This window comes from Trichomycterus rosablanca, chromosome 3, assembly GCF_030014385.1.
Source record: "Trichomycterus rosablanca isolate fTriRos1 chromosome 3, fTriRos1.hap1, whole genome shotgun sequence".
Taxonomy (NCBI): domain Eukaryota; kingdom Metazoa; phylum Chordata; class Actinopteri; order Siluriformes; family Trichomycteridae; genus Trichomycterus; species Trichomycterus rosablanca.
The window spans coordinates 52,677,436-52,702,533 of NC_085990.1; the positions used below are offsets into that span (position 1 = coordinate 52,677,436).

Genomic DNA, 25,098 nt, shown 5'->3' on the forward strand with positions numbered 1-25,098 from the left:
GTAAATATAATTGTTTTTGTCTTTTATGTATAACTGATTTTGATACACTTTCTTGCAGTCAGTGTGCACCTAAACACCTAAACTCAATAATTACAAGGGGTGTCCACATACTTTTGGTCACAGAGTGCACAACTGGCTGTCTACACCAAAACAGTTCCAGTTACCTTAATCATTACATTATCCAAAGCGACTTACAGTACAGGTACAGTATACAGTCTGAGCAATTGAGGGTTAAGGGCCTTGCTCAAGGGCCCAACAGCAGCAACCTGGCATTGGTGGGGTTTGAACCAGCGACCTTTTGACTACTAGTCCAGTACCTTAACAACTAGGCTACAGCCTGGATTTTATATTAATTTAATGTGGAATCAATTAATTATTAATAATAATATGGCAGTTGAAGCCTAGCGGTTAGGGTACTGGACTAGTTATTGAAAGATTGCTGGTTCAAGCCCTACCACTGTCAGATGGCCACTGTTGGGCCCTTGAGCAAGGCCCTTAACCCTCAACTGCTTAGATAATAAACTGTCACATTACTTTGGATAAAAGCATCTGCTAAATGCATACATGTAATTATTATAATAGAATAATAATAGTACTAATACACAAGTTTGGGATTCTTACGTTACATTTATGGAACACTAATAACTTACATTCTATAATCACTTAATTTATTTATTTAAACAATTGTATGCTTGATGTTTAAATGCTTTAGTAACATTTTTTTCCTGTCTTTATCTCCTTTAGATGATGGGCGCTGGACATTTTAGTGATCTTTTGACTGTCCTGATTCTGCTCAGTAGTTTAATGCAATACAGCTGTAAGCCCAGCAGCTACAGAAGCAAATCGCTTGAGGAAACAGTCACGGAAGTATCAGGTTATGCAGACATTGCCCAGAAGATCATAGACCTGGCAGTACACGGCAAGGCTCAGAACCGCTCTTATGAAAGACTCGCGGACTTCACTGACACAGTCGGCAACAGGGTGACTGGGTCAAAGAATCTGGACCTGGCTATAAAGTACATGTACAACGCTTTGAGCCAGGATGGTCTGGAGAATGTACATCTGGAGCCGGTGAAGATCCCTCACTGGGTCAGAGGAGAGGAGAGCACCATGATGATTCTTCCACGAAATCACACCTTCAGCATTCTCGGGCTGGGGAGTAGTGTCGGAACTCCCAAAGAAGGTTTGTAGCTTACTTTATTTATTGCAGTGGAGTTTTCTTAGTGGCTCAGTTGGTCATTGGCATCGCCATCTCTGATGTATATACACCGACTAGGTATAACATTCTGAGCACTGACAGGTGAAGTGAATAACACTGATTATCTCTTTATCACGGCACCTGTTAGTGGGGGGGATATATTAGGCAGCAAGTGACATTTTATCCTCACAGTTGATGTTAGAAGCAGGAGAAATGGATCTGAGCGAGTTTGACGAGGGCCAAACTGTGATGGCTAGACGACTGGGTCAGAGCATCTCCAAAACTGCAGCTCTTGTGGGGTGTGTCCCGGTCTGCAGTGGTCAGTATCTATCAAAAGTGGTCCAAGGAAGGAACAGTGGTAAACCGGCGACAGGGTCATGGGCAACCAAGGCTTACTGATGCATGTGAGGAGCGAAGGCTGGGCCGTGTGGTCCGATCCAACAGACGAGCTACTGTAGCTCAAACTGCTGAAGACCTTAACGCTGGTTCTGATAGAAAGGGGTCATAATACACAGGGCGTCACAGTTACAGGGCTGTTTTGGCAGCAAAAGGGGGACCAATACAATATTAGGAAGGTGGTCATAATGTTATGCCTGATCGATGTATATGCACTGTAGCGCAGTGGGTAATTCTGTTTTACTCTGGGTGCTCCGGTTTCTTGCTACAAGTCAGGTCAATTAGAACTACTAAAAATGCCTCTAGTGTGTGTGTGTGTGTGTGTGTGTGTGTGTGTGTGTGTCTGTTCTGCGATGGACTGGCGACCTGCCCGGGGTGTTTCCTACCTTCTGCTCAGTGAATCAGACCCACCTCGCCCCTTCCCAAAATAAAGTTGTGGTAAAGAAGACAATAAATGATTGAATAAATAATATATAAGCAAAACCAGCTGGGTCAGAAATAAACATAGAGCAATTTAGAGTTTTGATTTGGTGGTGTTAAAGATTTTGTGTCTTTTAAATTTGTGCCATGCCCTCTTCGTTCCTTGTGATTCTGATTGCCCACAGATGGTCACTTCTCTGTGCCCATATGAGTGTGGCTAGTTTAATTGTTTCACACCACAAACTTCAAAAATGCTCTGTACAGATTTTAAAATGACTTCTTTACAACCTTGGTGAAGAGCGCATCAGTTGTATGTACTATGTGAATATAGACAAATGTTTATACAGATGATTATAGGACGTGAATTTGCTTAGAAATAGCGTCCAATAACTTATGCCTAGTTCACAATACATGACTTTTGCCCTGATTTTCGCTCGACGACTAGTCGGAACTGGATTTGATGGCTCGGGAGCAACTCGGCTTTTGCTCGGCGATCGAAACTCGGCTCTCAATCGCTATGTGTGAACTACTCAACAACTCGATCCGAGCGATCGTCGAGTGCTCGGTGACCGAAGCGAGATTTCTAGCATGTCAGATATCTGAATCCGAGTTGCCCGACTGGCAATGAGTGCTATGTCGAACAGCCAATGAGAACGCAAGATAGGGGGTGAGGGTAAACGCAGGGTAGGAGTGTAAAAAGGTGGGACAGGGGCAAAATATAGTTTATATCAGAATACATCAGCACACACACACACACATTTTATACAGTATTTCTGATCTTATCGTTCTCTACAAAACACCCACGCTGCATTGCAAAAATATTTATTAACCTCCAACTCACTATAGAACAGACGATCCATACTGCTCATACACCATAGTGTGAACTTGGCATTAGTAACTATTGTAGTCAATCACAATCGATACCACCAACACATTCTAAGGCAAAGCCACTTATAATAGAGTTTTCTATGCCTCCAAATTAATACTGTAAGAAAACTCACAATGCATTGATACAGTGCCTTGCAAAAGTATTCGGCCCCCTTGAACTTTTCAACCTTTTGCCACATTTCAGGCTTCAAACATAACGATATGAAATTGTAATTTTTTGTGAAGAATCAACAACAAGTGCGACACAATTGTGAAGTGGAACGAAATTTATTGGATATTTTAAACTTTTTTTAGAAATAAAAAACTAAAAAGTGGGGCGTGCAATATTATTCAGCCCCTTTACTTTCAGTGCAGCAAACTCACTCCAGAAGTTCAGTGAGGATCTCTGAATGATCCAATGTTGACCTAAATGACTGATGGTGATAAATAGAATCCACCTGTGTGTAATCAAGTCTCCGTATAAATGCACCTGCTCTGTGATAGTCTCAGAATTCTGTTTAAAGCGCAGAGAGCATCATGAAGACCAAGGAACACACCAGGCAGGTCCGAGATACTGTTGTGGAGAAGTTTAAAGCCGGATTTGGATACAAAAAGATTTCCCAAGCTTTAAACATCTCAAGGAGCCCTGTGCAAGCGATCATATTGAAATGGAAGGAGTATCAGACCACTGCAAATCTACCAAGACCCGGCCGTCCCTCTAAACTTTCAGCTCAAACAAGGAGAAGACTGATCAGAGATGCAGCCAAGAGGCCCATGATCACTCTGAATGAACTGCAGAGATCTACAGCTGAGGTGGGAGAATCTGTCCATAGGACACAATCAGTCGTACACTGCACAAATCTGGCCTTTATGGAAGAGTGGCAAGAAGAAAGCCATTTCTCAAAGATATCCATAAAAAGTCACCTGGGAGACACACCAAACATGTGGAAGAAGGTGCTCTGGTCAGATGAAACCAAAATCGAACTTTTTGGCCACAATGCAAAACGTTATGTTTGGCGTAAAAGCAACACAGCTCATCACCCTGAACACACCATCCCCACTGTCAAACATGGTGGTGGCAGTATCATGGTTTGGGCCTGCTTTTCTTCAGCAGGGACAGGGAAGATGGTTAAAATTGATGGGAAGATGGATGCAGCCAAATACAGGACCATTCTGGAAGAAAACCTGTTGCAGTCTGCAAAAGACCTGAGACTGGGACGGAGATTTATCTTCCAACAAGACAATGATCCAAAACATAAAGCAAAATCTACAATGGAATGGTTCACAAATAAACGTATCCAGGTGTTAGAATGGCCAAGTCAAAGTCCAGACCTGAATCCCATCGAGAATCTGTGGAAAGAGCTGAAAACTGCTGTTCACAAACGCTCTCCATCCAACCTCACTGAGCTCGAGCTGTTTTGCAAGGAAGAATGGGCAAAAATTTCTGTCTCTCAATGTGCAAAACTGATAGAGACATACCCCAAGCGACTTGCAGCTGTAATTGCAGCAAAAGGTGGCGCTACAAAGTATTAACGCAAGGGGGCCGAATAATATTGCACGCCCCACTTTTCAGTTTTTTATTTCTAAAAAAAGTTTAAAATATCCAATAAATTTCGTTCCACTTCACGATTGTGTCGCACTTGTTGTTGATTCTTCACAAAAAATTACAATTTCATATCGTTATGTTTGAAGCCTGAAATGTGGCAAAAGGTTGAAAAGTTCAAGGGGGCCGAATACTTTTGCAAGGCACTGTATCAGTCACATAAAGAACACTTGCAGTTATTCCTGAAATCCCAGGTCTGCTATAATACACCTGTTGGCATGAATTATTCAACAGATGAACAAGACGAATGTCATGACTGTACTGCTGACTGCTATTTCCTGCTGTTTATTTTATTTAAAAATCTATATGCTCCCTTTGCATTTCAAGAATGCTGTATACCATGTACGTATCTCAGTTATTAACTAGGCGTCATGGGTGTGCTGAAATATTAATGTTGGTAGGAAGACATAAGGGTTTTGCATGGGGTTTTCATACACAGCAGCGGATTTTAACATGTTTGTTGGATCATGCTGCTCTATATTCTTCCATGACTTGTGCTGAAGCCTTGACCATACAGTCATAGCTGTTGTTCCATTGGCAAGATGGTCCATCCCCATCCAGCCCTCCTCTTGTAGACGTGTCTAATTGTGTCTGTTGTGTCCAGCCAGTCTGGTGGCACAACTAAAACTCAAACTCGAGAGATGCTAGACCTAAACACCCAACATAACCAACGTTACCAGTTCTCCTAGAGCAGCGGTCCCCAACCTTTTTTGCACCACAGACCGGTGTTTCATCTAAGATATCATTTCACAGGCCAGTGGGGACCCGGTAATAAATGACCGGTCTGTGGCCTGGTGGGTGGCGACCACTGTCTAAGAGGTCAAGGCATTTTTGGAAGGTACCCACATTGCCTGATGTTATTTAATATTTTGTTAGTTTGACATGGTGTGTCTTTCCTCTGACAGGTATTGAAGCTGAAGTGTTGGTGGTGGAGTCTTTCGATGAGCTAAAACGAAGAGGAAAAGAGGCGAAAGGGAAAATCGTGGTGTATAATCAACCCTTCGTGAGCTATGGTGAGACAGTGGTGTACCGTGCCTTAGGAGCTTCAGAGGCAGCGAAATTCGGAGCGGTGGCTTCACTCATCCGCTCCATCACGCCGTTTTCCATTAACAGGTCTGTACCAGTCACCTAAGTCAATAGCATCTTTTTATGTCTTCACTACAGCCTTTTTATATATGATGTATTTTTTTATTATAGCCCCCACACTGGCTGGCAGTGGTACCAGCCTGGCGTACCTCAGATCCCCACAGCCTGTATAACATTAGAGGATGCTGAGATGATGGCCAGGATGGCTCACAGAGGCACACGGATTGTGGTGCGACTAACAATGGGAGCTCAAACCCTGCCGGATGTAGGGTCCTTTAACACGGTGGCCGAGATAACGGGGAGTAAACACCCAGAGCAGGTACGTCTCCATCTAAGAGAGCTGGTCTACAGTATATTGTTCGCCTTACAATCTAGTGAGCATTATTACATGTGTGTGATGATGACACCATTTTTAGGGAGACAATTATAAAGTATAAGCAAGACTGCTTTTATAAAATTGCTAATGTGTTACTCGAAATGATGATTATTATTTTAGCATTTTAAATACTAAGTCTAGATGAGTGATAACATTAATTCTGCTCACGAGTAAGTAGAAATATTGTAGTACAGCTTTGGCTTGTCCATAATGCACTGATTTTTTTGACAGCTCACTGTCAGGGTTCAGTTCCCACTCATTTATAGCTTCCAATTAATAACATACCAGTTGAGGTTCTAGTCAGAGAGCTGATTCTCATGCAGTGAAATGGAATATTACGGCTATAATGAAGTCCCTACCTAATTCACAGCCGTGAAAATCGCTTTACAGACCGTGAAATGAGGCTTTTCCAGTGTAATGTTATTCATTTGTGCTGCGTTCAAGTGCCTCACGTTTACAGATTAATCTGCACTATGAGGCGTCCTAGCAATCCTACGGCAATTCAGTTAGCAATCGCTTAGTCAAAACGTCAAAATGTCGAAGTATAAGCAGCTAAAACGCAACTCGGGTAACTGAGTTTGGAAAACTCACAACCAATTCTGTGTGGGGTTAAAACATGGACGAGTATTTTGGTATTTGAGACAGAACATGAAGCATCGAACCGTCGCTGGATGTTCTAGGTTCACATTTAACTATTAAGGAAGCTGTGCTGTGTATCGTAGCTTCTATTTATTCTATCATTCAGTTTATGAGTGTCATTTAATGACTGACGTGACATGTGGCTCTTTTCTTTAAAAATACATAAAATCTGTGAATTTAGTAGAGCCCTACAGATAACGATAAGTGTTAAAGATGTGTGATGTGTCGCTTTTCACCATTCTGACCAATAATATAGTGTAAAATCTAGGATGGTTTTATTTATACACTGATCAGCCATAACATTAAAACCACCTCCTTGTTTCTACACTCACTGTCCATTTTATCAGCTCCACTTACCATATAGAAGCACTTTGTAGTTCTACAATTACTGACTGTAGTCCATCTGTTTCTCTGCATGCATTGTTACCCCCTTTCATGCTGTTCTTCAATGGTCAGGACCCCCACAGGACCACCACAGAGCAGGTATTATTTAGGTGGTGGATCTTTCTCAGCACTGCAGTGACATTGACATGGTGGTGGTGTGTTAGTGTGTGTAGTCTGGTATGAGTGGATCAGACACAGCAGTGCTGCTGGAGTTTTTAAATGCTGTGTCCACTCACTGTCCATCCTATTACACACTTCTACCTAGTTTATAGATGTGAAGTCAGAGACGATCGCTCATCTATAGCTGCTGTTTGAGTCGGTCATCTTCTAGACCTTCATCAGTGGTCACAGGACGCTGCCCACGGGGCGCTGTTGGCTGGATGTTTTTGGTTGGTGGACGATTCTCAGTCCAGCAGTGACAGTGAGGTGTTTAAAAACTCCAGCAGCGCTGCTGTGTCTGATCCACTCATACCAGCACAACACACACTAACACACCACCACCATGTCAGTGTCACTGCAGTGCTGAGAATCATCCACCACCTAAATAATACCTGCTCTGTGGTCCTGTGGGGGTCCTGACCATTGAAGAACAGGGTGAAAGGGGGCTAACAAAGCATGTAGAGAAACAGATGGACTACAGTCAGTAACTGTAGGACTACAAAGTGCTTCTATATGGTAAGTGGAGTTTCCCATAGAGCATCCTGGTGCCATGTGTTTCCTAGGTAAGAGACTCACACGCACCCGGCCGTCCACGTGATGTAAAAGAAAACCTGATTCATCAGACCAGGCCACCTTCTTCCATTGCTCCGTGGTCCAGTTCTGATGCTCACGTGCCCATTGTTGGCGCTTTCGGCGGTGGACAGGGGTCAGCCTGGGCACCCTGACTGGTCTGCGGCAATGCAGCCCCAAACGCAACAAACTGTGCTGCTCTGTGTATTCTGACACCTTTCTATCAGAACCAGCATGAACTTCTTCAGCAGTTTGAGCTACAGTAGCTCGTCTGTTGGATCAGACCACACGGGCCAGCCTTCGCTCCCCACGTGCATCAGTGTACTGCAGTATTAAGCTTAATTCCCTGAACTTTAAAGCATTAGCGGTAACTTTGTTAATACTGAGTGCTTGTTTCCTGCCTGTCCTCTTCTCTAAATCATGTCATGAGACTAAATGGTGGAGTTTACGTCAGGAGTCTAATATAAACAAATCAGATCCAGTTCTGCTTTTAACGTTCCACAAACAGAATAACAGAAATGAATCATAAGACACATGACAGGACAGACTTAAATATTAATCCATCGTTTGATATGCAATAACTGGGCACAATGGTTGTCTGTTGCTTTGTTTGTTTATTACTAAAATGAACAAGGTCGTAGGTTGTTCGTGTGATCATAGTCTTGAGGGATTAGATACAATCTGTCATGAGATTACACGTCTGGAGAAAGCATGGCATGCCCACCCCTATTAACCCCGGAAGATGCCATTAAATGATGAACTATTTATGCCTAAAAATGGCATAAACAACATTTCCCAGCAGCCCATTCTCTAAACTTTTGTATCTCCAAGCCCCCCTCATTGATATCCAAATGGATGGAACGTGGGACATTGGCTAATAAAGGTGGACGAAAGAGGCCGGTGTGCACACTGTACAATCACTGCATGTGTTAAGTGCAGTGTTAGGTTGTGCTTCAATGACAAGTCAACTTTATTTATATAGCGCTTCTTACAATAGACATTGTCTCAAAGCAACTTTACAGAATCCAGGACCAACAGACCAAAACCCCTTTTGAGCAAGCCGAGGGCGACAGTGGCAAGTAAAAACTCCCTTAAAAATGCAGTAAGAAACCTTGAGAGGAACCAGACTCAGCAGGGACCTCCGTCCTCCTTGGGTGTCCTGGAGGATCATTTGAATAAATAGGATTTACACAATAAAAGGAACTAAAAGTTACAACTAGAAATAAAATTGGAATTATTATTCAGTCCAGTCTGAGATAAAGTCTGCAGTGAGTTCTTGACATTCTTGGTGCAAACACGCCAGGTTTCCTTCACATCTGGCAGGAGCAGCATCGTTGGCACGGCAGTCTCGACTTCATTCCTTAACCTCGAGAGGGTAAACAGGTTTCCATCAGAACCCAGAACCACCTTGGGGTAAAACAACAGAAAATGTAGTTAAAATGTGAAATCATTAAGAGTAAAATATCAGTTTTACAGACTCCGGCAGCCCTAATTATTACAGCATAATTAAAAGGGAGAGCGAGCAGGTAACAAGGTCATGAAGGCTTTCACAGGACATCAGCGCCCATCTCCCCACCGTCATCAAACCTGAGTGATCGGACAAGGGAGGCAGAATGACGGCAACCCAACGTCCTTGATCACAACAACAACAATTCTTCATTAAGTTTCATGAGTAAGGAACATGAGAAGGATGTGAATGTTAGAACGCAGTTCCTCTTAACTGGTTTTAATTAGCAAAAATATAGATTTTTTTGTTTATGGATTTTAGCGAGTCCATTTGCCCGATTACGTCATGCTTCCTCTCCACCAATGCCGATCCCCTCTCTGATTGAGGAGAATGAAGCTAACCCACGCCCCCTCCGACACGTGGGCAGCAGCAATGCGGATCAGCGCTGTGTACGGAGAGACACACCCTGACAGCACTCTTTTCCCCGAGTCTGTGCCGGTGCCATCAATCAGCCAGCAGAGGTTGTAGCTGCATCAGTTATGAGAGAGAGACCCTATCCGGTTTTAATATCCCACCCCTATTGTTCATGTGGCTGCTCAGCCCAGGCGGCAGGCAGAGCCGAGACTCGATACGATGTATTCGAGATCCCAGCTCTGATTCCAGCGTGTGTTTTTACCGTCACGCCACCTGAAAGAATTAATAATTAAATGTCAAGTCTTTTACTGTTTAATGAGAGGAAATTTTACATCCACAATACAAATGTTTTGTATAAACAATAAATCTCTCAGTAATTTGTCAGGAAATCATTGCTTGCGTCTCCTGTGGTTAAAGTTCCAAGTAAAACAACATTACAAGTTCTAAAAAAACTGGTGTAAAAGTATCACTTCTGCATTATTGACTTCTTTTCTGCTTTTCTGTGAATCCTAATGCTTCACTTTCAATATAACTTTTTTTCTAGTCTCCGGATTCCAATATGTGGATTGGCTCGTTTAAATCGCTTATGTCTGTGCAAACCCCATTGTTCTAAAAGTTGGAACAAGTTGTGTTTTGTATTCAGCTTACACGGTTTAAAATATTTCCAAAATATGCAGCTGAATCGGGAACGTGTGAGGATAAAGACGAGGTTTAGTAGCTGTTCTTTGTAAGCTGTTCAAATGTTCGGTGCTTTATGAAGAGAAGAATCAGACAAAGACAACTCGTATGAAGAAAAAATTGTTGAAATTCAGCAGCAGTTTGTATCCTCAGTTTCCAAATAATTTTATAGTAAAGTCCAATTGGATATACAGCGGTACCTTGTAACTCAACGTCCCCTAAACTCAAAATGTTTGAAACTCGACACCCTTCATTAAGAAATTTGTACCCTTAAACTCAATGTTTCCCTTAGAGTTGGGGTTTCCAGAGTTGGGGTTTCGAATACATCATATCGAATCTCAGCTCTGCCTTTCCGACTGGGCTGGGCGGCTGCATGAACAACTGCGGCCCCTGCTGGCTGACTGATGGCGCCTGCACAGGGCTGAGGAATAATGCTGATGGGGGTGTGGCCCTCCGTACACAGTGCTCGTCAGTGTATGAACTCGACTCGTGAAAAATGCAGTCTGTACTGACTGTACGTGTCGGAGGGGGCGTATGTCAGTTGAGAGGCGTCCTCAGTCAGCGGTGAAGGGTTGAATCAGTATAGAGGAGCAATCAGGGGAATTGGACACGACTAGACTGGGGAGAAAAATTGGGGGGGGGGGGATAGAAAATTAAAAAAAAAAATTTTTTATTTAATTTCAAATTAACAATGAACAGCCGCTTCGTTCAGCGCTCGGCTTGATCAACATACCAAAGTGTGAATATGAGACGAATCTGCATTAGTGTGGAATAAGCATCAGATCCAGTGTATCTCAAGAGAGTCAAGTCAAGAGAGGCTTTATTGTCATTTCAGCTCTATACAAGTACATGTTGGGTGTATTTGAAAAGCTAGTGAGCTCTCTACATAGACAGCATCTCCCGAGAAGGAGGCTGTTCGAAATCCTAGATGACTTAATAAGCTTAAGCTTAAGCTGTTATTTTGACTCGGAAAGAGTGAGCATCGGAAGCGTGCTTAGTGATCAAGGCAATCCCAGCATTCAGTGCGGCAGCTCTTCTCTCACAGAAAAAAAAAAAACATGGTGGACGGTGCGGTGAGATATTTTCAAACATAAATAAATTATTATTTTAACTTGTATAAACTTGCACAAGTGTTTTTGTTTGCTTGTCAGTGAATTTAACCGTTTTCGGTACACGGAAGGAGATGTTAGTTGACATGCTAGCGCGCTGTGCCACCTCATCCCATTGGTTCGAATGGCATGATGCTAACTGTGTTAGCTTATTAAGCGAAACCCGATGTTATCGCTGTCTAAGTAGCGTGTTTGAATAACCTGACTTATAAGTCATTGACTTATTAGAATCCTCTCTACTTAGATAGCTGCCTATGTAAGACAGCAAGGCAGCTCACTAGGTTTTCGAACACACCTACTGAAACGAAACAGCGTTCCTCCAGGACCTGGACCAGGACCAGGGTGCAACACAGAACAAAAAGTGCAAGACAGTACAGTACACAGTGCAAATAGACAACAGTACAATACATACAAAAGGTCTAAATAAATAAGGGAGACAAGACTAGAGACAAGTGTTGGTTAGCAGCGTAGGGTTTTTATAGCAGCATCTGTGTTTATCTGGATTTTGCTCCCTGTTTCACTTTTAAACTTGTGTTACAGCTCGAGCTTCTGAGAAATTGTGAGAATCAGAATCAGCCTTTTATTTCAGTGTTTGTATATTATATTTGTGTTATTTTCAGTGTATAAGTGTCAAAAACAACCTCATTATTTTACATGAGCCTAAAATATATGCAAGTCCATGGGACCATGGAACGCATTAACAGGTTTCCCAAACATCCTTATGGGAAAGAATACCTTGAAACTCAACGTCTTTTAAACTCAACGCCAGTCCCAGAACCAAGTGACGTCGAGTTTCAAGGTACCGCTGTACTTAAATTGCTCCTAGGTATGAGCGTGTGTGTATGTGTGTTTGACCTGTGATGAACTGGCGACCGTCCAGTGTTTCCTGCCTCCCTCCCAGTGAATTGTACCAACCGCAACCCTGAACTGAATAAATCGTTGGTAAAACACCCAATGTATGAATATTTTCCAACTATAAAATACAAAACTTTTTTATTCTTGGTATAAATTAATGTTTTGTATAATAATGTGAAGTCATTCAGTTTGGCAAGCATGCCATAGCAAAGAGAATCTGAAACAAAGCTATTGCCAGCGTTTGACGAGGGCCAGATTGTGATGGCTAGACGACTGGGTCAGAGCATCTCCAAAACTGCAGCTCTTGTGGGGTGTTTCCGGTCTGCAGTGGTCAGTATCTATCAAAAGTGGTCCAAGGAAGGAACAGTGGTAAACCGGTTACAGGGTCATGGGGGGCCAAGGCTCATTGATACTCGTGGGGAGCGATCCAACAGACGAGCTACTGTAGCTCAAACTGCTGAAGAAGTTCATGCTGGTTCTGATAGAAAGGTGTCAGAATACACAGAGCATCACAGTTTGTTGAGTATGGAGCTGCATAGCCGCAGACCAGTCAGGGTGCCCATGCTGACCCCTGTCCACCGCCGAAAGCACCAACAATGGGCACGTGAGCATCGGAACTGGACCACGGAGCACTGGAAGAAGGTGGCCTGGTCTGATGAATCAGGTTTTCTTTTACATCATGTGGATGGCCGGGTGCGTGTGCGTCGGTTACCTGGGGAACACACGGCACCAGGATGCATTATGGGAAGAAGGCAAGCCAGCGGAGGCAGTGTGATGCTTTGGGCGACGTTCTGCTGGGAAACCTTGGGTCCTGCCATCCATGTGGATGTTACTCTGACACGTAGCTCCTACCTAAGCATTGTTGCAGACCATGTTCACCCTTTCATGGAGATTGTTCCCTGATGGCTGTGGCCTCTTTAAGCAGGATGATGCGCCCTGACACAAAGATAAAATGCTTCAGGAACGGTTTGAGGAGCACAGTGAGTTTGAGGTGTTGACTTGGCCTCCAAATTCCCCAGATCTCAATTCGATCGAGCATCTGTGGGACATGCCACAACTTACAGGAGTTAAAGGATCTGCTGCTGACATCTTGGTGCCAGATACCACAGCACACCTTCAGGGGTCTAGTGCCTCCACGGGTCAGGGCTGTTTTGGCAGCAAAAGACAGACCAACACAATATTAGGAAGGTGGTCATTATGTTATGCCTGATTGGTGTAAATAAAGGAAGCACAGGGAAGCACCCACCATGCTCAAAGTACTTGATTATGACTCCTAGTGTGAGGTCGGCTGTTTATTTGATAGCTATCTGTAGTGGCTGTTTGCTGTGTGTCTTTACTGCATAGAAACCTTCAGATGTGTAGTTGTGGTGAGGGGAGGAATATGTTACACTGGAGACCTTCCACCACCTCTTATGTTTTTTATATTAAGTTTTTCAGAATACTTCGCTTGCAGAGGCAAAACATAGAGGCTTTATCCTCTAAAACAGCCACCGTGCTAATTAGTAATGTAATGTCATCATGCAGCAGCACACCTCTGTGATGTTACACCCAGTGACAGTTCCAGGAGAGCATCCATCATCCATTATGCATCATCCGTACTGAGGATAAAGCACTTTTACCCTGTCTGTCCACTGAGTCTAGTCCTCTTTGTTCTTTTGCTAAAGGTCATTATTCAGATTTAAGGCTTGACAGTTTAGGGTGAGAAGATATAAATGATGCTGGAGAACACAGTGGTGCCATGAAACTCGACGTCAGTTGGTTCTGGGAGTGGCGTCGAGTTTTAAAGACGCTGAATTTCAAGGTATTTTTTATCATAAGGATTTTTGGAAAACCTGTTAAAGTGTCCATGGTCCCGTAGAACTGCAGATATTTTAGTCTAATGTAAAATAATGAGGTTGTTTTTGACACTAATACACAAAAAATAACACAAATATAATATAAAAACACTGAAATACAATTAATTTAGTTTTAGTTCTTTACTGTTTCCTTACGCTTCTTAATGGTGAAGATGCTTGATCTTGGAATACCGTATTCCGTTCAGTACCAGCGCATTCACATGGGACGTGACAAAACCGTTATTTCCTATGAAGTGTGGCGGCGGTGCACAAAACTTAACGTGACTTATTGTAGTAAAACAGCGAGTGAGGAATGTGATTAGTGGAGGAACTTATGATCAGTAATAATGAAGAGAAGTTTAGTGCTCCTGTCTCCTTCTTTTACTACATTAAACCACGTTAAGTTTTATTTAGACTCTGGGAGAAGCTGATTCTGATTCTCACCATTTCTCAGAAGCTCGAGCTGTAACACAAGTTTAAAAGTGAAACAGGGAGGAGAATAAACACAGATACATGTGGAGCTGTAACCCTGGATCTGATGGTTATTCCACACTAATGCAGATTCAGCTCAGATTCACACTTTGATGATGTTTTACCGCTTAAGCCGAGCGCTGTTTATTGTAAGAGTACAAATTTCTCCTCGAGGGGTGTCGAGTTTCAAAGATTTGGCGTTTGAAGTCATGAGTAAGTTCATAAGTACAGTTTAGATTTGTGCCCATGTTATTAAAGTCCTGGTAGTGTTAAAAGGTTAGACATGAGATCTGAGTTGCACTCATAATAAGAAGCAAACACATTCCGCCTATTCGAAGAACATATTGCTGTATTCATTATAGATAATAAACCAACATTTAGTTGTAGATAACTGAATTCATTTGGTGAGTAACTGAAGACTGAAACTGTCTGTTTGCCTTATAGAGTTCTGTAGGGTATTTTTTAGTTCTGTAGGGTGTTTTGGAGAACTATGTTTCATCTACATCTAAGCCACATGTAGTCAATTCTTAAGATTTCCATCTCCAGCTTGTAGATCTGCTTTTTAGGATCTTTATAGAGCTAACACGATCAGCGATGATCACTTTATATAATCTGTCCTGACATGATCCCTGTGCTTCACTGTGCTACTCTTTCCTTTTGTAATTCTTTCTTTGTGCTGGTGGGGTTGGTGTTGGAAATACATGACAGACATACTGGCCCTGTGTACAGTAATTACAGATCCACAATCAGTTCCTCCCCCACAGTGACAGAGCTGGAACCCCACTGGAGAGGACACAGCAAGTTGATTAGACATAACCATGGTGGGGAGAGTACCAGCACAAATATGGACGGAATCATCAGAAAGTGATTGTTTTTTGTTGTTAGCTAGGACAGCAGGTGAAAGTGTGAGGAAGGATTTCACTACAGAAATCAAATCAGAAATACAGCGGTACCTTCATATAAACTCAACGTCCCCTAAACTGAAAATCTTTGAAACTTGGCGCCCTTCGTCGAGAAATGTGTACCCTTGTTCAGCTCTCGGCTTGAGCTGTAAAACCTCATCAAAGTGTGAAAATGAGACGAATCTGCATTAGTGTGGAATAACCATCAGATCCAGGGTTACAGCTCCACATGTATCTGTGTTCATCTGGATTCTCCTCCCTGTTTCACTTTTAAACTTGTGTTGCAGCTCGAGCTTCTGAGAAATGGTGAGAATCAGAATCAGCTTCTCCCAGAGTCTAAATAAAGCTTAACGTGGTTTAATGTAGTAAAAGAAGGAGACAGGAGCACTAAACTTCTCTTCATTATTACTGATCATAAGTTCCTCCACTAATCAAATTCCTCCAAGATCAAGCATCTCCATGATTAAGAAGCATAAAGAAACAATAAAGAAGTAATTTAAAGTGCAGCTTTTATTGTAGTTTTTATTGTATTTCAGTGTTTTTATATGGGGCGGCACGGTGGCTGGGTGGGTAGCACTGTCGCCTCACAGAAAGAAGGTCCTGGGTTCGAGCCCCAGGCGGGGCGGTCCTTTCTGTGTGGTTTGCATGTTCTCCCCGTGTCTGCGTGGATTTCCTCCAGGAGCTCCGGTTTCCTCCCACAGTCCTAAAAACGTGCAAGTGAGAGTGTGTTTGATAAAAACTTGTGAACTGATGAATCTTGTGTAATGAGTAGCTACCGTTCCTGTCATGAATGTAACCAAAGTGTAAAACATGACGTTCAAATCCTAATAAATAAACAAACAAACAAGCAGGGCGTGCCTGAATAGTATTAGTAATTAGGAGTAATTGAAGGCTTGTACCCATAGTCACTTTGGGGTCTGCTTGCTTCACTCGCATTATTGATTACGTTTTCATTATTCATTCATCTTAATTCATACTTATTAATGCTAACATCAGCTAGTTTCTGAGCTTAGCCTGAAGTTATAGTTTAGATAACAAACAACCTTTTTGAGCTGTTTTTTTTACCTCCTTTTGGGGGTCCGAGTATTAATTAGGAGGGTCAGACCCCCACTCCCCAATCCACCCTGTAATTTGACCCATGCACATAGCTGCATCTAGGCACATCTAAGCACTGATTATTAACGATGTATAAAATGTATTCTAGTTTCTTTTAAATGCTCTAAAAATGCAAAAGCCTTGCATGAGTACTTTTTTGTCTGGCTTTATTTACTTTTGCTAACAGGGTATAATCATTTATAATAATTGTACGGTACATTTATTTGACAGTTCTGACATTGTAATGAAAATTAACAATAAATTAGGAAATACATTTCCACCAGCATCACATTTTTTATTATTTCTCACAAGATGCTGTTTAATAAAGACAAAACGACACCATTAAAGGACACAAAACACAATATTAGAAACGAACGCTTCCTATAATTCATCAAGTGTTCTATCAACAGCAGGACTGTTTAAAAAACACTGGATATATGAGCAAAAGATACAGATATAAACAAACTGGGTAGAAGAAGTACTGATATTTTGTTTGTATTGAAGTGTATTAGTTCACTTTGTTTCCATTGCTGTATAGACCTAACAGACATATGTAATAAGTTCTGTAGGTGTTAAACATGAAGGTGGACTTAACCTTAAAGTTTATGCAGATATGAGTGATCTGGGTAAAGTTTGGGTATTTTACCTTTCAGTTGAAGAGTAGGTTCATACGTGTATTGGATTGTCTGAACATGTTTGTCCAGTTTTTATTGGATTGTCTGAACATGTTTGTCCAGTTTTTATTGGATTGTCTGAACATGTTTGTCTAGTTTTTATTGGATTGTCTGAACATGTTTGTCCAGTTTTTATTGGATTGTCTGAACATGTTTGTCTAGTTTTTATTGGATTGTCTGAACATGTTTGTCCAGTTTTTATTGGATTGTCTGAACATGTTTGTCCAGTTTTTATTGGATTGTCTGAACATGTTTGTCTAGTTTTTATTGGATTGTTTGTCCAGTTTTTATTGGATTGTCTGAACATGTTTGTCCAATTTTTATTGGTTTGTCTGAACATGTTTGTCCAGTTTTTATTGGATTGTTTGTGCATGTTTGTCTAGTTTTTATTGGATTGTCTGAACATGTTTGTCCAGTTTTTATTGGTTTGTCTGAACATGTTTGTCTAGTTTTTATTGGATTGTCTGAACATGTTTGTCTAGTTTTTATTGGATTGTCTGAACATGTTTGTCCAGTTTTTATTGGATTGTTTGTGCATGTTTGTCCAGTTTTTATTGGATAGTTTGTTTATGTTTGTCCAGTTTTTATTGGATTGTTTGTTTATGCTTGTCCAGTTTTTATTGGATAGTTTGTTTATGTTTGTCCAGTTTTTATTGGATTGTTTGTGCATGTTTGTCCAGTTTTTATTGGATAGTTTGTTTATGTTTGTCCAGTTTTTATTGGGTTGTCTGAACATGTTTGTCTAGTTTTTATTGGATTGTTTGTCCAGTTTTTATTGGATTGTCTGAACATGTTTGTCTAGTTTTTATTGGATTGTCTGAACATGTTTGTCTAGTTTTTATTGAATTGTCTGAACATGTTTGTCCAGTTTTTATGGGATTGTTTGTGCATGTTTGTCCAGTTTTTATTGGATTGTTTGTGCATGTTTGTCCAGTTTTTATTTGATTGTTTGTTTATGTTTGTCCAGTTTTTATTGGATAGTTTGTTTATGTTTGTCCAGTTTTTATTGGATTGTTTGTTTATGTTTGTCCAGTTTTTATTGGATTGTTTGTTTATGTTTGTCCAGTTTTTATTGGATAGTTTGTTTAGGTTTGTCCAGTTTTTATTGGATTGTTTGTGCATGTTTGTCCAGTTTTTATTGGATTGTTTGTTTATGCTTGTCCAGTTTTTATTGGATTGTTTGTGCATGTTTGTCCAGTTTTTGTTGGATTGTTTGTTTATGTTTGTCCAGTTTTTATTGGATGGTTTATTTATGTTTGTCCAGTTTTTATTGGATAGTTTATTTATGTTTGTCCAGTTTTTATTGGATTGTTTGTTTATGTTTGTCCAGTTTTTATTGGATTGTTTGTTTATGTTTGTCCAGTTTTTATTGGATTGTTTGTTTATGTTTGTCCAGTTTTTATTGGATAGTTTATTTATGTTTGTCCAGTTTTTATTGGATAGTTTGTTTATGTTTGTCCAGTTTTTATTGGATTGTTTGTTTATGTTTGTCCAGTTTTTATTGGATAGTTTGTCTTTGTTTGTCCAGTTTTTATTGGATCGTTTGTTTATGTTTGTCCAGTTTTTATTGGATAGTTTGTTTATGTTTGTCCAGTTTTTATTGGATTGTCTGAACATGTTTGTCTAGTTTTTATTGGATTGTTTGTCCAGTTTTTATTGGATTGTCTGAACATGTTTGTCTAGTTTTTATTGGATTGTTTGTCCAGTTTTTATTGGATTGTCTGAACATGTTTGTCTAGTTTTTATTGGATTGTCTGAACATGTTTGTCCAGTTTTTATTGGATTGTCTGAACATGTTTGTCTAGTTTTTATTGGATTGTCTGAACATGTTTGTCTAGTTTTTATTGGATTGTCTGAACATGTTTGTCCAGTTTTTATTGGATTGTTTGTGCATGTTTGTCCAGTTTTTATTGGATTGTTTGTGCATGTTTGTCCAGTTTTTATTGGATTGTTTGTTTATATTTGTCCAGTTTTTATTGGATTGTTTGTGCATGTTTGTCCAGTTTTTATTGGATTGTTTGTTTGTTTGTCCAGTTTTTATTGGATTGTTTGTGCATGTTTGTCCAGTTTTTATTGGACTGTTTGTTTATGTTTGTCCAGTTTTTGTTGGATTGTTTGTTTATGTTTGTCCAGTTTTTATTGGATTGTTTGTTTATGTTTGTCCAGTTTTTGTTGGATTGTTTGTTTGTTTGTCCAGTTTTTATTGGATGGTTTGTTTATATTTGTCCAGTTTTTATTAGATTGTTTGTTTGTTTGTCCAGTTTTTATTGGATTGTTTGTTTATGTTTGTCCAGTTTTTATTGGATTGTTTGTGCATGTTTGTCCAGTTTTTATTGGATTGTTTGTTTATGTTTGTCCAGTTTTTTTTGGATTGTTTGTTTGTTTGTCCAGTTTTTGTTGGATTGTTTGTTTATGTTTGTCCAGTTTTTATTGGATTGTTTGTGCATGTTTGTCCAGTTTTTATTGGATTGTTTGTTTATGTTTGTCCAGTTTTTGTTGGATTGTTTGTTTATGTTTGTCCAGTTTTTATTGGATTGTTTGTTTATGTTTGTCCAGTTTTTGTTGGATTGTTTGTTTGTTTGTCCAGTTTTTATTGGATGGTTTGTTTATATTTGTCCAGTTTTTATTAGATTGTTTGTTTGTTTGTCCAGTTTTTATTGGATTGTTTGTTTATGTTTGTCCAGTTTTTATTGGATTGTTTGTGCATGTTTGTCCAGTTTTTATTGGATTGTTTGTTTATGTTTGTCCAGTTTTTTTTGGATTGTTTGTTTGTTTGTCCAGTTTTTGTTGGATTGTTTGTTTATGTTTGTCCAGTTTTTATTGGATTGTTTGTGCATGTTTGTCCAGTTTTTATTGGATTGTTTGTTTATGTTTGTCCAGTTTTTTTGGATTGTTTGTTAGTTTTTCCAGTTTTTTTGGATTGTTTGTTTATATTTGTCCAGTTTTTATTGGATTGTTTGTATGTTTGTCCAGTTTTTATTGGATTGTTTGTATGTTTGTCCAGTTTTTATTGGATTGTTTGTACCCTGTTTGTCCAGAATGATCTTGGGTTCATTTTAGAAAGCAGGGCTCTGGGTTCAGCGCTGCACCGTCTTTGTTGTCTTGTGGGCTTTGCCCTGTCACATCCATTTGTTTCCTCAGCTCTGGGGCAGGACTCTGCTGTATAAATAATGCATGGAGCAATAATAAAATCTTGCGACACCAGGAATAGCTGCACTATGACCAGCGGGGGGTGGAGAGGTACGTTCAGCAGCACCTCTGGAAGCATTTCTGGAAGTTACCTGCAGTTTCACATGAGCCTGTTGGTTTGCAATAGTGGAAATTTGTCTTTTGAGTTGTTGTCAAGGATTTGAGTCTGTGTAGTCTGTAAATTAGCAGGGGTAGCTCAGTGGTTAAAGTACTTGCTGGAGTTTTTAAACACCTCACTGTCACTGCTGGACTGAGAATAGTCCACCAACCAAAAATATCCAGCCAACAGCGCCCCGTGGGCAGCGTCCTGTGACCACTGATGAAGGTCTAGAAGATGACCGACTCAAACAGCAGCAATAGATGAGCGATCGTCTCTGACTTTACATCTACAAGGTGGACCGACTAGCTGGAGTGTCTAATAGAGTGGACAGTGAGTGGACACGGTGTTTAAAAACTCCAGCAGCGCTGCTGTGTCTGATCCACTCATACCAGCACAACACACATTAACACACCACCACCATGTCAGTGTCACTGCAGTGCTGAGAATCATCCACCACCTAAATAATACCTGCTCTGTGGGGGTCCTGTGGGGGTCCTGACCATTGAAGAACAGGGTGAAAGGGGGGTAACAAAGCATGCAGAGAAACAGATGGACTACAGTCAGTAATTGTAGAACTACAAAGTGCTTCAAACATGCGCATTAGCAGTTAATTGAAACATTTTTTGCTAGTTTTATATAAACAGTATAATGCTCAGTGCACATGCATTATAATGATGTTTTTGTTGTATAACCTCCAGTCTGCTTTGCAGAGTGAGTCAAAAGATTTGAGTCAGTCATAAAAGAGAAGCCACAAGGGATTTCTGTAAGTGTAGAAACGTACATTTTCAAATAACAGTATAAAAGTCAATACTATAATAATAATAATAATAAAATATAGAGAATTAATGTCCTCTGCAGGATTGTATGCCTGAGATTGTAGCTCTTCAGTACATGATCGCCGTCTGTGTGTCTTTGTACAGCTCATGGTTTCGAAATCCAAACATGGAAGGGTGTAGCGTCCTGTGAGTGGACTCGTCAGAATTAATCCCGAGTCCTGTTTGTTTATTCGGCATTTTAGCATGTTTTTGTTTATCCCCACAGAGACAAGCCGAGATGTTTTGATCCTTTAATATCCTCTTACGGCACAGGGACTGTATGCTAGGGAAGTCCCTTCATAGGAATTGCCTCAGAACAGATCTGTAACTAATAAAAATAATAATCTAGAAGATAATAGCTAGTTAGTGTGTGAGTCTGTGTACCTCTGGTCCTCAGTAAAACACTGGAATGTGTTCATATTATTCGTATTATTCATATAATGAAATCATGAATGTTGTTATAAAAATAGAAATGCAAAAGGAAGATAGTGTGGAAGGTAAACAATGGGGTGGTTTAATATAAAGAAAGTGAAAAAAAACTTAGTTCTAATTTTATCACATATTTGTCGTAAGACCACAGAATTACTGAACTCCACTGCTGCCCAACCAAGCATGACAGGCCTGTTCCAATTTTTCTCCATTCTGCTTCTCATTGTACAAAACTATTTGATACCACTGGCTGTAATAGCTGTCAAAAATGGCAGGACCCAGTAGTAAATAGGGGGAGGTTGAATGTTTTTAAAGTGTTGACATGTCTGTTTTTAAATTCCTGTGTCTTTCACTTCGAATCAGACAGTTTTCAGTCAAGTTTCTGTCAAATTAAATTTTTTTTAAAATTATTTTACATTCGCCCAGATTGAGATTTAAAGAGTGAGAGTACAAAGCAGGGATTCGAACTCACAACCTTCCAGTTGGTAACCACCATGTTATCACTGACCACTGACACTGAGTGAGAGTGGTTGACTCAAGTCCAGTGATATTCACTACAGCTTCAATGTGTCGCTTTTATTCCCTGAGGCTTGATTAAGACTTTTCACTCACTGAGCCCATCACGAGATCCACAAGGTCCACAGTCTGTGCATTTGTGTACATTTAACACCCACTGTGGGTCAGATGTTCTGGTCAGTCCGAGAGCGAGATACACACATAAAAAGGTGTATAAAAATATGTTTGTGGACAGAAGTAAATAAGCAGCAGACGCTTCATTTCCTCATATTGACAGTGCATGTTTACACTATCTGTATTTATGGATAGAAGCACTGAAACACACCACACGGTCTGTTTTATGTTTTAATATATGAACACTACTTATCCCTGCTTCTGAAAGGCACTGCTGGAGTTTTTAAATACCGTGTCCACTCACTGTCCACTCTATTAGACACTCCTACCTAGTTGGTCCACCTTGTAGATGTAAAGTCAGAGACGATCGCTCATCTATTGCTGCTGTTTGAGTCGGTCATCTCCTAGACCTTCATCAGTGGTCACAGGACGCTGCCCACGGGGCGCTGTTGGCTGGATATATTTGGCTGGTGGACTATTCTCAGTCCAGCAGTGACAGTGAGGTGTTTAAAAACTCCATCAGCGCTGCTGTGTCTGATCCACTCATACCAGCACAACACACATGGTGGTCCTAATCGACTGATAAATTAATCAATGAAGCTATTATGTTCAAGGGTGTCATTTCAGATTAACATACAATGTTAAGGAAAGATTGAATGAATGTATTTTAGAACTGCTTGCTATAGGCTTGATGCTAACAAAGTTAAACAAACGTCACAGTCAAGTATTTGCAATATATCGCTCGGCCTGGATGGTGCATCACTACACGATTAACATGTCATTACCATCACTGCTAAAACAGCTCATCTAAATCTGTAATTATTTCTCCTTAAAAGGTTTAAAAGATGAAACTAGAACATCTGCCTGCTTAATAGTAATTAAACAAAATGTGACATTAAGAAGGAAAAATTTCAGAGTTTGTTCTGCTCATTTAGACATTATTCATGTTAATGGTTTCATATCAGACACGCTAAGTTAAAACAAAACTGTGTTGTTATTTTATCGTTTGGTGCCACTGATGCTTCTTCTAGTCTTAATTTTATTATTTGTTTTTCCTGATTATAAAGATTTAAGACTTTTGTTACATTTGTACCTGCACCAAGACTGTACACGTGGTAAAAACAAGGGTAATACAGAATAATAGATGTATAAAATATAGGATATACAATATAAAGAAGACAAACAGTGCAGAGGAAAGCTAAAGTGTCCATGTGTACTGTGGTTATGTGTTTAAATCTGTGATTTTAGTGTAGTCATGTATATGTAAAAAGTCTTTTACATTTTACATGTGTAATTGAGTAATAATGTGCTCTCCTCTTCCAAACGTGATATTATCTTACACCTTAAGTGCTAAAAATGTGTTTTTATTTATGCATAAAAGCATGTTTAACTTAAAGCCTCAGCTCCACATTTAGAAGGCACATCAAAGCTGGGTGGTTTTTCTGATGGGTCCACGATGTACCCTGTGCCTGGCTAATGCCAAGTTCACACTACACGACTGGATCTCTTGTAATCAGGTCTTTTAAGTCGTTTGGTTTTCAGACTACACGACTGATCTGCGATAGAGGGTCACACACTACACCATTTATCACCAGGAGGAATCTCAGACGGGTCTGTCTGGTCTTTCAAACTACGTTTAGTCACAAAAACACACGTGAGAGGTGACGACGGGCTTAATGATACCACAATACATCTAGCGACGACCTGTCAGCGAGCGAAAATCAGGGCAAAAATGGTTTAGTGTGAACTGTACAGAGATCTGAACGTTTGAGAAGCACTTTGTAGTTCTACAATTACTGACTGTAGTCCACCTGTTTATCTACATGCTTTTTTAACCTGCTTTCACCCTGTTCTTCAATGGTCAGGACCCCCACAGGACCACCACAGAGCAGGTATTATTTAGGTGGTGGATGATTCTCAGCACTGCAGTGACACTGACATGGTGGTGGTGTGTTAGTGTGTGTTGTGCTGGTATGAGTATATCAGACACAGCAGCGCTGCTGGAGTTTTTAAATACCGTGTCCACTCACTGTCCACTCTGTTAGACACTCCTACCTGGTCGGTCCACCTTGTAGATGTGAAGTCAGAGACGATCGCTCATCTATTGCTGCTGTTTGAGTCGGTCATCTTCTAGACCTTCATCAGTGGTCACGGGACGCTGCACACGGGGCGCTGTTGGCTGGATATTTTTGGTTGGTGGACTATTCTCAGTCCAGCAGTGACAGTGAGGTGTTTAAAAACTCCAGCAGCGCTGCTGTGTCTGATCCACTCATACCAGCACAACACACACTAACACACCACCACCATGTCAGTGTCACTGCAGGGCTGAGAATCATCCACCACCTAAATAATACCTGCTCTGTGGTGGTCCTGTGGGGGTCCTGACCACTGAAGAACAGCATGAAAGGGGGCTAACAAAGCATGTAGAGAAACAGATGGACTACAGTCAGTAATTGTAGAACTACAAAGTGCTCCTATATGGTAAGTGGAGCTGATAAAATGGACAGTGAGTGTAGAAACCAGGAGGTGGTTTTAATGTTATGGCTGATCGGTGTATATATCTTAACACATCAGTTCAGTGAGGCAGTGTAATGGTGACTGTTTGTTTTGTAGTTATTATGTAGTTGTTTCCTGGTTACTGCTGTTTTTGTTGTGTTTAGGATGTTCCTGCAGTGTCTGTCTGCCCTCTCTCTCTGATTATACAAATCATAATATTAAAATGGCCAGAGGAAACTGGCATCAAGGAATCTTTGTTCC

At 40.6% G+C, this 25,098-nt stretch overlaps 1 protein-coding gene across 1 annotated transcript in view; it reads left to right on the forward strand.

Moving 5' to 3' along the window:
• Positions 1-744: 744 nt before the first annotated feature.
• Positions 745-25,098, forward strand: part of LOC134310604 (carboxypeptidase Q-like) — a 41,065-nt gene continuing 16,711 nt past the window's right edge. The window contains exons 1-3 of the mRNA XM_062992236.1: positions 745-1,183; positions 5,390-5,597; positions 5,682-5,889. Coding sequence (XP_062848306.1) covers positions 745-1,183; positions 5,390-5,597; positions 5,682-5,889 — 855 coding nt within the window. The remainder of the gene's footprint in view (positions 1,184-5,389; positions 5,598-5,681; positions 5,890-25,098) is intronic.